This window comes from Clytia hemisphaerica, unplaced genomic scaffold (assembly GCF_902728285.1).
Source record: "Clytia hemisphaerica strain Z4C2 unplaced genomic scaffold, Clytia hemisphaerica genome assembly, whole genome shotgun sequence".
Classification (NCBI taxonomy): Eukaryota; Metazoa; Cnidaria; class Hydrozoa; order Leptothecata; family Clytiidae; genus Clytia; species Clytia hemisphaerica.
Genome location: NW_027103504.1, coordinates 49992 through 63751, shown reverse-complemented (window position 1 = coordinate 63751; position 13760 = coordinate 49992). Strand labels below are relative to the sequence as shown.

Below are 13760 nucleotides of genomic sequence, written 5' to 3'. Positions count from 1 at the left end.
ATGCCTCGCTCAACAAATGATATCCGAATCAAAGATAAAGAAGAGGAAGCTGGAATTATTTCTGCATTTCGATCAGCAGTCAAAACATACAACTATTTTTTTCATGTGGTTTTCCTCGAATGCTGTAAGTTTGTTGATGCTACGCCAGTTGGCTTACAAATAAAAAAGAATGCGTTTATTGAATTCGATTCCAATGAAATGTGTGTTTTTTGGAACCAAACCATCGCTAGTACGGAACGGGATCTTTTAGAAACTCTGATAATTGGTATAGTTGATAAAATGATGGGATTTGAAATAACATTCTGGGAAAAGTTATGTGAGATTGAAGAGTCGGTGAAAGATTTTGATGACATACTGGATTGGTGGGTCAAATTGGTACGATTTTTATCAAAAGAAGAAAAGAAACATTGTCAAACGGAAAAGAAGAAATTGAGAAAGTTACTGAAACATGATGAGGATCGGATGGAAATGGCACTGGAAAGGTTTGATGATCATCATTTAAAATGTTTTGATTTCAAAAGTAATCTGGCTGAGCATGGACATACTTTGTCATCTGATATGGATAATTTAATTAATTTAACGGACATCATGAACAATAATTTTGATAACTCTAACTCAGAAAATTTAGAAAATAATGGGGATTTTAGCCATGTTATCTCGCCATTAGGGGTAGCGTCTGAGGTTGGGGAAGAAGAAAATAAGCGTCTTCAAGGGGTTTTTGTTTCTAAGAATGTTTTGAATCTTTCTAAACGTAGACTTTCTTAGGCTGAGATATCTCTTCTTTCAAAGGGTTAAAATTCATTCCTACACCACGTTTCGTTGACAAAGCTGCTCTTAAAAACGATCTTGAGCGCTTTGGGAGGAAGCTTCGGTTGAAGTGGTTTTTTCGAAACGACGAACGTGATTTTGTGCCGGATCAGTTTAAAAAGAAATCGAACCGGTCTAAGAATTTTAACCCAAGGAACCAAGATGCAGCTATTGAGATGTATCTTAGTCGTTTGGAAGAAGAAATTCTTAATCTTAACACTAGAATAAGGGAACACAATATTTCTAAGGAGGAAAGGAAAGCTATTGATTCTCTACGGAATGACACTTCAATTATTATCAAGGGGGCTGACAAGGGTTCGTGTATTGTGGTTTGGGATCGGGAGGATTATCTTAGGGAAGCTGAGTCGCAGTTGGGAGATGAGAGTGTGTATGAGAAGCTCAGTGGGGATGCTAGCCCGCTCATTGAGGTTGTCAAGTCTTGCATTGACTCTATTGATAAAAGAGGTGACATTCCTAGAGATACTTTGGATTATTTTCTGGTTGAAAACCCTAAGATTGGTCGTTTTTATTTATTACCAAAAATCCACAAACGACTTTACAGGGTTCCCGGGAGACCTGTCATTTCAAATTCTTCGTATTATACGGAGAATATTTCGGCATTTCTTGATTTTCATCTAAAGCCTTTAGCTAAACAGGTCAAATCATTTGTAAAAGACACAAATGATTTTTTGAAAAAGCTTTCTTCTCTTCCTAATTTACCATCTGATACCATTTTATGCACTGCAGACGTAGTTGGTCTCTATCCTAGTATCCCCCATGAGGATGGTCTAGAATCGCTGCGCCGTGCTTTTGATAGTAGGGATGAAAAAACAATCTCTACCAGCAGTCTTTTGGAGCTTTCGAAATGTGTTCTAGAAAATAACATCTTTGAACACAACAGTGAGGTTTTTAAACAAAAGCAAGGTACAGCGATTGGTACTAAAATGGCACCAAACTATGCCATTCTCTTCATGAGTGATCTTGAAGAAAAGATTCTTGATTCGGCACCACACAATCTTAAACCTTTAGTCTGGTGGAGATATATCGATGACATCTTCTTTCTCTGGCAGCATGGTGAAGAATCTCTGAAACTTTTCTTCGACCACTTAAATAGCGATGAAACCCATAAGAGTGTTAAATTTACTTTCGAATACTCTAATACATCCATCAATTTTTTGGACGTAAGGGTTTATAGAGCCCCATGAATTCGACTTACGTTGCAACGAACTGGAGATATGGCTGATCAAACGTGGGTATGATCAGAAGTTAGTTAGAACTAAGGTTCTGGATGCGCGTAGACAAAAGCGCAAGGATCTTCTACGTCAGGAGAAACGTGAGAAAACATATAAACTAACACTTACTGTCACGTTTCACCCTGCGTTCCAGAACCTTGGAGTTTTGCTTAGGAAACTACACATCATGTTGACAGGTGATAAAGATCACAAAAAGGTTTTCCGTGATGTCCCCATAGTTGGGTTTCGTCGAGGTAAAAGCCTCAAAGATCTTTTAGTCCGTGCGAAAATTTCATCTCCAGACGGCAACCGAGGCTCAAGTGGAGGATGTGACGGAAACCGCTGTCAAATGTGTCCTTTTGTTAAGAAAACCTCAGGTTTTGCAGATAACAAGAATAAGACCTATGACATTAGAGGAGTTCATCTGAATTGCAGCTCAACTAATGTTGTCTATCTTCTTACTTGCAAAACTTGTGGGATTCAGTATGTCGGTAGCTGTACAACTCAATTTAGGGCTAGATTTGCAAACTATAAGTCCTGCAATAAACGGCATAAGACTGACATTGTTTCTCAGCAACATCTTCATAATCATTTTGATCTCCCCGGCCATTCTGGGTTTTCTGATTTTGAATTTACCCTTATCGACCAGGGTAGAAATTTTGAAGATACCCGTGAACGGGAGAGGTTTTGGCAATACAAACTTAAAACACTTCTCCCAAATGGTCTTAATGAATGTGAAGTTGTGACCCAATAAACTCCATTTTATTTTATTTTATGATTACATTTGTATTCAGTATCGAGCGCCTTTCGCTACACTTAACTGTGTTGACCTCCTTAGGGGGCTACCCTTTGGGGGTTGTATTTTAAGACATATTTGCTTATTGTATACACTTTAGGTGATCTACTGTTTTATCCGATGTAATTAGATTTCTGTTTTATTTATTTTAGACTATTTCTCTGAAAAACCCAGAAGGGAGTTCTAGTCGATTTTTTCGTTTTTATACTTCAATCTACGTCTGCGTGCATATTCCCTTGCGAATTTTCTTTTAATATCTAATTTTTCAATTTTAGCCTTTTTTTTTTTTTTTTTTTTTTTTTTTTTTGTATTATTACTGCGGTATTATTATGCAGTCTCATAGGAATATATTTTTTTATTATTGTATCTAGGGAATTTCGATCGAATAGAATTTTTATGATATTTTATTGTACATAGTTATAGCTTTTAAATTGTTTTTATTATTTACGTTTTTGTGAAATTTCTAGCTTCCATATAAAAAGGATATCATTTTTTGTTGAGCTATATGCTGATGAAGTCACGAAAGATGACGAAAATTTCTACCTAAGCAGTCGCTTCATTTTTTATGTTTTACAAATTTGCTGCTTCTACATTTTACGTTTTCTAGTTAGGATTAAGGTTTGTCGTTCTTTTTGTCTCTTTTAATAGTTATTTGTCATTCTTTTTAGATTGTCTGGATAGTATTTATACCTTAACTACTAATATGGTAGATTTATGGATTTTTACATATCTACACCATATGGTAGATTTACAATATCTACACATATGTTAGATTTACGATTTTTACATAAATACACATATGGTAGAAATAAGTGCGAGATTGACCTGGTGAGAAACATGGTTGACGCAAAATTATGCCAGTTTTTTCATAAGTTTGCCCTTGGCTTTTATTGATTGTAACAGCATAAGATACCTTAATGTAGTTGATTTTATACCATCTCGTCAGACAAAAACCCAAGTTATGTAACAACTAGCAATTGTTATAACAAAGGATTTTTATCACTTTTGAAAGGATTACTAACAATGGCGCTATTCTTTTTTCGGTTTCTAGGGATTTTTCTATAGAGAACGATTCCCAAATTGATACATTTAATGTCGCGCTGCGATGTACAGTGAAGGAACATCAATTAAGTCTCGTTTTTGTTCCTTATGGAACAATCTAAGAAACTCCACTCTTGAGAATTCCATTTTATTCCCTTTTGTTCTCTTTGAATAGGACAAATCGGGTCACAACAATGACCCTTTTTTGTTCTTTTCTTTGGACTCAAAGATGTTCAATTATATGAAAGAACAATTTTAATAATCTGCGGGGAATTATTTGTTCTTTGATATAATGGAACAAATTTAATATACCGCGGGGAATTATTTATTCCTTATTTAACGGAACAATTTCGATATACCGCGGGGAATTATTTGTTCCTTTATATGAAGGAACAATTTCAATATACCGCAAAGAATAATTTGTTCTACTCATTGGAGGAATATTCTATTCCCTTGTGATATGGGAACAATATAGATGCTCATTCAATCATTCAAACAAACGAAAAAAATGTTCTCTTATCACTAAGAACAGTAAAATCAGTTTTCAAGGGAACAATTAATCTTTGTCATAATAGTGCTGATTATTGTTCACTTTCTCATAATTGATGAGAAGAATCTGTACCTGTCAAATGGCCAAAGAAGGTCATCATCACATTTATGATATATTATAATATGGTAGTATAGTATAGATACCTTATTAACCATATTATGATATATTCATGATAATATGATAGATATAAATATAATATTTTGACCATATTATTATTATAAGTTTCTGATAAAATATAAACGGTAGTATTTTTTTCTGTTCCGCAAGAATCACTCAACAAGATTGTTGATTTGTACATAGTGGAACGTTTTTCTCTCACTTTGAGTGTGTGTGTCTCAAATTTTAAAATGTCTTTACGACCGGCGACCGGCAAGACAGCTCAATGATTCAAAGAATATTCGGTCTTTGAAATGCAACATCATGCCTCTGGTAAGTGGAATAAATTTAGTTATCTATTTTTAATTTGAATTTTTTATTTTTATGTACTTTATTCATATGGAGGGATATTCTAACGCCGTAGCCTCCTCTGTTTGTAGCTTTTTTTTCGTCCGTTACCAAATAAAATATTTGAAAGTAAAATTAATCAGAAAAGTTTTCAATATGGGCTATCACTTTCTTTCTAGATAAAGAAAAGTGACACCGTGACAGCATGCAGGGCGATGTTCACGGAGAGCAACAGACTCCTTGTTACAGACATCAGATACCGTCTAGACAACGCACTTGCAAACATGGACATTAAGTTTTTCATCTCGTGCATATCTGGCACAGAATCAAATCCGAAAGGCAAAAATCCAAAAGAGTGTGAGCTTGGGGAACCAATTCCGTTTCGTGTCTCGGTGACTTATTTTATTGTCCATTTAAAGTCCCTGTTACAGCCGCACCAAATTTATCAGAAGTTCCATCATACGGCTGACATCGAGTTTGACATCAAATCCCTAAAGTGTCATCGTCCAAAGTCTGAAGGTGATGAAGTTGACGCTATTGTGTTGGCCTACTTGAAACAGACGGTCAAGGTATGAGTGGTTTGTCTTAATTTTCTAAATTACTGGTTGATGTTGTTCTGAGTTGATTATGATTTCTAGTTGAATCAAGTCCCAGTTGGCACACAACGTTGTTTCAACGTTCATCTAACGTTATATGGAAGTTGTGAACGTTATAAAAACGTGGAAACAACGTTGTGTGCCAGCTGGTGTAAGATATATTCGAGGTTCAAGCACTTAGAGATTCCTCAAAATTAGACGCTATTTATCAATTTTTTTTATTTTATCTATCCTAAATTTACACTACAACACTCCAACATTTTCAACAAGCTGTTCTTTTTTTCTCAGGACCACAACCAGAAATGTATTAAGGATTTGATTACAGATAGCATGTTGCAATGTTTTAAAGCGGCAAATCCTGCAATGTCCGACGAAGAAGCAACCGCTCATTGTGAAAGCAATGAACAAAAACCATGCCGTTTATTTTGTGCTGACTCGAGAATCATGGCTTCCTTTTCAAACGCAAGTCGATACCTATACGAGGATGGCCTACTTCACATGAACGACTCGACCGACGAGATAGCAAGGCCAGTAGTGGAACCACCTAAAACTTCAATATCAAAAGCGGCTGATAAAATTGCAAAAGTGACGAACCAACTCGTTCACAGATTGTGTCGTGGCAACATCTACGCAAAAAACAAAAATGGTAACTTTCGCCTTTGAGCATCAAAATATTTGAACTTATGTGTATTTTTTTCAGTTGGAGAAAAAATGAAAATATTTTTGGAACTGTACCAATCCTAAACGTGAAAGGGGGCATAAAATTATTTAATATAGTTGGTACTATATTTTTCCTAGCTCAACCGTATTTTTAAATTACTCTCACATTCTGTTTTAAACCTTTCTAATTTCTTTTGCAGCTCGATTTACTTTCGAATTATTTCTTGATGTTGGAGCGTATCTTTATAAATTGCAGTTGAACCCTTCATTAAAAGAACTAGTCCTTGCAAATGAATCACAATTGAAGAAAAATATGTCGAACGTACATACTGAGGTAAGTGTTTAGACTTGTACGTCGTAGGACTGTGTGGTACATCATTAAACCTTATGAAAGACCGTAAACATTAGGAAACTTTTTATTGAAAGAATTTTCTGAAGTGCCTCTAAGAAATACAAATGGCAAAGAAATATGGTATTTTGAAAGGTTTGTGCAAAACGAGGAAGGCCGCTTAGTAGGCCAATAGCCCGTATGATAGCCTTTCGTTTTTATGAGACTTTGTATTGAAAAGACCATTATGCCGTCGATTTTGCAAAATGGTTCTGAAAAATTCGAACGAGAACTTTATATATTTGCAATATTTTTCTGAAATCTAAGAAGGCCGCCTAGTAGGCCATTAGACCGTATGATAGGCCGTCATTTTTATGAGACTTTGTACTCAAAAGACCGTTAGACCGTCAATATTATAAAGGGAATCTGAGAAATTGGAACGAGAACTTTATATATTTGCAATATTTTTATGAAATCGAAGAAGGCCGCCTAGTAGGCCATTAGACCGTATGATAGGCCGTCATTTTTATGAGACTTTGTACTCAAAAGACCGTTAGACCGTCAATATTACAAAAGGAATCTGAGAAATTCGAACGAAAACTTTATATATTTGCAATATTTTTCTGAAATCGAAGAAGGCCGCCTAGTAGGTCATTAGACCGTATGGTAGGCCGTCATTTTTATGAGACTTTGTACTCAAAAGACCGTTAGACCGTCAATATTACAAAAGGAATCTGAGAAATTCGAACGAAAACTTTATATATTTGCAATATTTTTCTGAAATCGAAGAAGGCTGCCTAGTAGGCCATTAGACCGTATGATAGGCCGTCATTTTTATGAGACTATGTATTGAAAAGACCGTTAGGCCGTCGATTTTGCAAAGTGGTTCTGAGAAATTACAAACGAGAACTTTATAATTTTGAAAGATTTTTCCGAAATTGTAGAAGGCCGCCTAGTAGGCCATTAGACCGTATGAAAGACCGTATTTTTTTTGAGACTATGTATTGAAAAGACCGTTAGGCCGTCGATTTTGCAAAAGTGGTTCTGAAAAATTTCAATCAAAGCTTTATAATTTTGATAAATTTTTCTGCAATCGAAGGAGGCCGCTTAGTAGGCCATTAGACCATATGATAGACCGTCGTTTTTAAGAGACCTTGTATGCAGGAGACCGTTGGACCGTCAAAATTACAAAGTGAGTCCGAGAAATCAAAATGAGAACTTTAAGATTTTTCCAATTCAAGAAGATCTTAGTATGCCACAATGATCTTGATTATGTTTTTTTTTCAGTTGTTTCCGAAAATCAAAGTGGATTATGACTTCATCGAAGTGAAGAACAACACATAGTTGAAACTTTCAAGTAGAGCATTTGTCGATTGTCCATTTTCTCCTGAAGATTATGGTGTAATTACCCCGCGTAGTTACCACGATTTTGATCCGCACCGAACCACATGTCATGGTGGTTATCTTGCTTCAGCCCTTGAACGTTGGTGTCCTACACTAGAAGACCAAGCGAAATTGGCTCACAAAATATCTATGTGCATGTTAGCGTTTCAAGTGCCCCATAAAAGCAAGAGATTGGTTTTGGTCGGAGATATTGACAGTGGAAAGACATCAGTGATGAACATGTTTTTCGGTCTTATTCCTGAGCAAAAGATTGCCACAGTTACCAAAGAGCGTGTTTTTGGTTTGTCAATGATAAAGTCTGACACGGAGCTGTTGATAATTGATGAATGGACCAAGGATATGACATCTGCAGACATGGTAAAGGTTTTATTCCAAGGAGGACGATTTCCGCAATCAGTGAAATTTGAGGATCCAAAATTACAAGAAATGAATGCTGGGGTGTTCATTACCTGCAACCATGTTCCCAAATTTCCAAAGAAGGATAGAAAGTCTGTACTCAGAAGAATTGCCGATGTCAATACACGTGAGCTGGAGGTACTATGCCCAGAAGCACCTGAGTGGATTCGCAAAAACGCAATGCATTGTTTGAAGTATTTAATTGACATGATAAACAACAACCTCGACGTTATCGATCAGAGTGAATTGTCCTACACCCTACCACAGAATGTGCGTTGTGAATCGACTATTCTTGAGGATGAGGTAGAAAAAGAAGAACTGGATCGAATCCGAGATTGTGTCGTTGAAGCAGATGACTCTGTCCCTTTGGTCGACTCGTCAACAAAAGAGCTGGAAGTCTTTCGTGTAGATGAGGATGTTGATGAGGTTTTAGAAAGCGGTGGGTACTACTTCCTTACTAACTCTCCACACAGAACTTCTTGCTCTTTAAAGCTAAATTATTAAGGATTTACTGACAACTTTGACTTTCATCCTTTCTAAGTGTATGGTATTGGAAAGATACGAGTTTGAAAAATAAATCTTTCTATCATATAGATTCGACATCAATGAGCAGGACGAGTGACATTGAACAGCCAAACCATCTTTTCGAGTCTGACGGTAAGCTTTCATTTAATTTTCAGCTTGGATTTATGTCAACTGTCGTTTCAAATTCAATATATCAAAACATTTCTTCTCCTCTCGTTTACAGCTCTCAATATCGACGAGTTGCTTGGCATCATATCATCGACAGAGGCCGAACTCTCCGATATCGAGCCACCAAAGAAAAGATCACGAACACTGTTTCTTCCAAGCGACGATGAAGACGATACTACCATCCGAGAGTTGCTGAATGACCTTATCGATCATGTCTCTGCAGAAAACAGTAAGATGATTGATGATGATTTATTAGACATTCTATCTATGCTCCCTTTGCGCATTTTTTAAGACCATGAGGAATTGTGACAATGAACCGAGTGTTGCTTTTCTTTTTTCAGCGTTTTCAATTGACGAAAGAAGAATCGTCTCAACTAACAACAGAACAGAGTCAAACGACGGTAAGTTTTTTAGCTTTTTGTTATTTTACATGATTCAGTCTATGAATGGCAAATCTATGTTTCTCTATCTTGGTCGTGATAAGTGAAGCAAAACTGCTTGTGGTCTTGGGTTTTGACACGTGGTTTTTTTCCCTTTTCAGTTGTGGAAAGTCCCATCAAACAGGATGAGCTAAAATCTCCAAGAAGGTTTAAAATCGAAGAAGTCAATCTTGTCGAGTATTGGCGTTTGGTCAGAAAGTTTTTGTTCAAGAAATTGGGCTATAAAAAGCTCAACGGGCCCGTGGCCTGTTCAATCTTCCAGATCCATGACAAATATGTCAAATCATTAACAACTCCACGTCCACCAACAGTGGCAAAGCCAAGAGATGATGCTGCTTTCTTAGTCTTAAACAAACCACGTGCTACCTTTGACACCAGGGCTTTCTACAAACGTTATCTCCATCTTGCATTGAGCAAGTCAAGTCTATTCGGGAAAAAATCGACATTCGCATTTCAACTCCATCATTTTGGTAAATCTTGTAACTTTCTGTTTTTTTAAGGAGAAATACAAATTAAAATTCGTGTTGATCAATAAATCTGAACTAACTTTCTTCAACATTTCCACCATAGATTTCACATGAAGCCAAAGCGCAGACTGAAGAATTTGAAAAATATTTTAATCTTTCATTTCCCTAATAGGACGGTCTAACGGCCTACTCCATAGAAACTCTTATAAATTCTATGGTCTTTTTCTGGTCTAACGGTCTATAGAACTGTCTTCAAGTTTTGCCCCCGGCATTTCGAATTTTACATCACACTTTGAAATTCTTAAACATTTTTGAGCCGTTAACGAACATTTTTGACCTTCCTTTTCCAAATTGGAGGTCTAACGGCCTACTCCATAGAAACTCTTATAAAATCAACGGTCTTCTTCTGGTCTAACGGTCTATAGAACAGTCTTAAAATTACCTACCGGGGCATTTTTATTTTAAGCGGGAATTTGAGCTTTTGATACACTTTTACTTGTTTTCACTTTGATTCTCAAAATTTAGCGGTCTAACGGTCTCTTCTATAGAAACTCTCATAAAGTCTACGGTCTTCTTATGGTCTAAGGGTCTACAGTATGGTCTTCATTTTGAAAACATATGTTGAATTTTAAAAGCGAAACTTGGCATTTTCGGACGATTTTTTTCAGATTTTCTCTTTCAGTTTCCATGATTTTACCGGTCTAATGGGCTACTCTATAGAAACTCTCATATAAACTTCAGTCTTCTTATGGTCTAAGGGTCTACAGAATGGTCTTCACTTTATTGAAATATTTTACCCTCAAAGAAAAACTCTGACATTTTCGGACGATATTTTTCAGATGTTTCACTTTAGCTACCATGATTTTATACCGGTCTAATGGGCTACTCTATAGAAACTCTCATATAAACTTCGGTCTTCTTATGGTCTAAGGGTCTACAGAATGGTCTTCACTTTATTGAAATATTTTTACCCTCAAAAGAAAAACTCTGACATTTTCGGACGATATTTTTCAGATGTTTCACTTTAGCTACCATGATTTTATACCGGTCTAATGGGCTACTCTATAGAAACTCTCATATAATCTTCGGTCTTCTTATGGTCTAAGTGTCTACAGAATGGTCTTCACTTTATTGAAATATTTATACCATCAAAAGAAAAACGCTGACATTTTCGGACGATATTTTTCAGATGTTTCACTTTAGCTACCATGATTTTATACCGGTCTAATGGGCTACTCTATAGAAACTCTCATATAATCTTCGGTCTTCTTATGGTCTAAGTGTCTACAGAATGGTCTTCACTTTATTGAAATATATTTTTACCATCAAAAGAAAAACGCTGACATTTTCGGACGATATTTTTCAGTTGTTTCACATTAGTTTCCATGATTTTACCGGTCTAATGGGCTACTCTTTAGAAACTCTCATATAATCTTCGGTCTTCTTATGGTCTAAGGGTCTACAGAATGGTCTTCACTTTATTGAAATATTTTTACCCTCAAAAGAAAAACTCTGACATATTCGGACGATATTTTTCAGATGTTTCACTTTAGCTACCATGATTTGACCGGTCTAATGGCCTGCTCTATAAAAACTCTCATATAATCTTCGGTCTTCTTATGGTCTAAGGGTCTAGAGAATGGTCTTCACTTCATTGAACCATTTTGAGCCTAAACAGATAAACTTTGACATTTTTGGGACGATATTTATCAGTTGTTTCACTTTAGTTTCCATGATTTCTCCGCTCTCATATAATCTTCGGTCTTCTTATGGTCTAAGGGTTTATAGAATGGTCTTCATTTTCAAAACAGAATCAATCAGATTTGACTTAGAACTTTGAAAATTTTGATGCTTTTTTCTTTCTGTATGACTTTAGAATCTCACAAATTGACGGTCTGAAGGTCTCCCCATAGAAACTCCTATAAATCCACCGGGCTACTCCTGGTCTACTGGTCTACATACTGGTCTTCATTTTCAAAGTAGAATAAATCGAATTTGAATTAGAACTTTATGAATTTGATGCTCTTTTACCTATTCTATAACATTAGAATCTCAAAGATTGACGGTCTGAAGGTCTCCCCATAGAAACTCTCATAAAATCAACGGTCTTCTGTATGGTCTAACGGTCTACGCTGTGGTCTTCAATTTCGAAAAAAAGAATTCCGAAATTAAGATCCCCCTCCGGATTTGTAAAAAACTTTTTTTTGACTCGATATCCAAGTATTTTTGCGATATACTTAATAAATCGATCCTTTTGAAATTTGGAACATAATGTTTTGTTACAGTTTAACAGTGGGACGCTCTCTAGAAATTTTGAAAACTTTGGTAAAGATGTCGGATCTTAAAAGTCAAAAGGAAGATGAGATGCTCAACAAAAATTGCACTTGTTTTAGTCAGTACACTATGGAGAAGCTATACGGTGCAAAGAAAAAAGGTAATGCTGAGCAACTTCACACATCCATCCCTGATGCGACTTAGTCATTGTAGTATTTCTATTTGATGTTTCTACTCTAAATTTCGCCCAAAATTTCACTATTTTCAATGTGTGTTTTCTTTAATCTCAGAACCTGAGGTGATTGTCATTTCTTCTGACGATGAAAGGTGTCACGGCAAAGACGAAACACTGGTCAAACGAAAAATTTCAAAGAGAAACAATCGAAGTGACGATCGAAATTGAAGATATATTTCAAAGAAGAGAAAAAGAAAAATTCAAAATGAAACAGAATTATGTTTCGTTGTCCGTGAACTCATTACAACCCTTTGAGAAAAACCGTTTTTCTTCTGCCTGTAAACATTATTTAAATAAAATCATCTAAAAGTGAAGGGGCTTCAGTTTGATATTTTCTGTATGTCTGATTATTTCCAATAATATAATAAAAAAAACACAATTGAAGCTTTCTTAAGTCAAGTCAATTTACAAGTTTGGGCCCTACGACATAATGTTGCCCCCTGCCTTGAAGAATGAAATTTGAATTCAGGATCAGTCAAAATTTTTGACCACGCACAACCATATTTTTGAATTCCTAGTTTTAAAAAATTATCTTCTGCTGAAGAAAACTTTTTTCTGGCGTTGTCCTTTAACTTTAATTGAAAATGGGCGTTGGGAGCGTAGATATATCCAATGTTTCTGTAATTTGAGAGAGCGTTTATTGATGGAGTCTCGTCTGTTAATTTTTCCATTACTTTTTTTCCTTTAGATGCAATATCTCTAGATTGAAGTTTTTGATAGTGGACTCGCGCAACAAATGAAGTATGTTTTTGGTCTTGTGAGAGAACATGTTGTTCTTCTACTGTTAATTTTGCTGCACTTTCCGTTTCAATGATCTGTCGATATCTAGTCGGATTGAAATACTTTCCAATAGCTTGAAAAACTAACCTTCCAAAAACGTCACTAAGGCGTGAAAGTTGCGTTCCGTTTCTTGTCACTAGAAGATAGTCACATGTTGGATTCATCCTTGGTCTAATACATTTAATGTATCCATTTACAATATCCAGAACTTGTTTTGTAAAAATTAAAGTGTCGAATCCGTATTTTTCCATAGTCTTGAAAACTGTTTGGTCGATCATTCCATTTTGGTCAACATTCTCTATCATTTCTACTGTCAGATATTGAAATGTCATAGGTCTGGTAGCTTTTACCATAAGGAACAAAACTGCAGTGAGAAACCCGGTACAAAATGACAGATCATGTGATGATGGATAAAAGTCCTTTGTTGAGGTACTAAGTAAGATTTGAGTACATTTTTCGGCATGATGAGGAATAACTGCTTGCATCTCATCTAGGCGTGCCCAGCAATCTATCTTAGACAAGTAATCAACACTGAGCAAAATGTTCCACTCACATCGCATTTTTCGAGCCAGCGTTTTTTTAACACGGTCAATATAAATCTCTGATACCACATATGT

The 13760-nt window shown here is 35.9% G+C and overlaps 2 protein-coding genes and 1 long non-coding RNA gene across 3 annotated transcripts; all 3 read left to right on the top strand.

Annotated features, from left to right (window-relative positions):
- On the top strand, positions 1–2961 carry LOC136798836 (uncharacterized). Its single transcript, XM_067055509.1, has 4 exons — positions 1–520; positions 790–1988; positions 2194–2293; positions 2936–2961. Exons 1-4 carry the CDS (start codon positions 1–3, stop codon positions 2959–2961), a joined length of 1845 nt encoding a protein of 614 aa, XP_066911610.1.
- Positions 2962–6082: 3121 nt separating this feature from the next.
- On the top strand, positions 6083–7948 carry LOC136798831 (uncharacterized). Its single transcript, XR_010845437.1, has 3 exons — positions 6083–6112; positions 6327–6460; positions 7742–7948. It is a non-coding gene; the product is annotated as an uncharacterized lncRNA (long non-coding RNA).
- Positions 7949–7956: 8 nt separating this feature from the next.
- On the top strand, positions 7957–12531 carry LOC136798835 (uncharacterized). The gene is made up of 6 exons (XM_067055508.1): positions 7957–8693; positions 8849–8911; positions 9003–9176; positions 9289–9348; positions 9489–9857; positions 12419–12531. Exons 1-6 carry the CDS (start codon positions 7988–7990, stop codon positions 12529–12531), a joined length of 1485 nt encoding a protein of 494 aa, XP_066911609.1. The 5' UTR covers positions 7957–7987.
- Positions 12532–13760: the final 1229 nt, after the last annotated feature.

Coding starts and splice junctions, on each gene's coding strand:
- LOC136798836 (XM_067055509.1), top strand. CDS start 1: ATGCCTCGCTCAACAAATGATATCCGAATCAAAGATAAAGAAGAGGAA. Junction 521..789: donor AAAATGTTTTGATTTCAAAA/GTAATCTGGCTG, acceptor CTTCTTTCAAAG/GGTTAAAATTCATTCCTACA. Junction 1,989..2,193: donor CATCCATCAATTTTTTGGAC/GTAAGGGTTTAT, acceptor CCTGCGTTCCAG/AACCTTGGAGTTTTGCTTAG.
- LOC136798835 (XM_067055508.1), top strand. CDS start 7,988: ATGTGCATGTTAGCGTTTCAAGTGCCCCATAAAAGCAAGAGATTGGTT. Junction 8,912..9,002: donor CCATCTTTTCGAGTCTGACG/GTAAGCTTTCAT, acceptor TCTCGTTTACAG/CTCTCAATATCGACGAGTTG. Junction 9,858..12,418: donor ATTTCAACTCCATCATTTTG/GTAAATCTTGTA, acceptor CTTTAATCTCAG/AACCTGAGGTGATTGTCATT.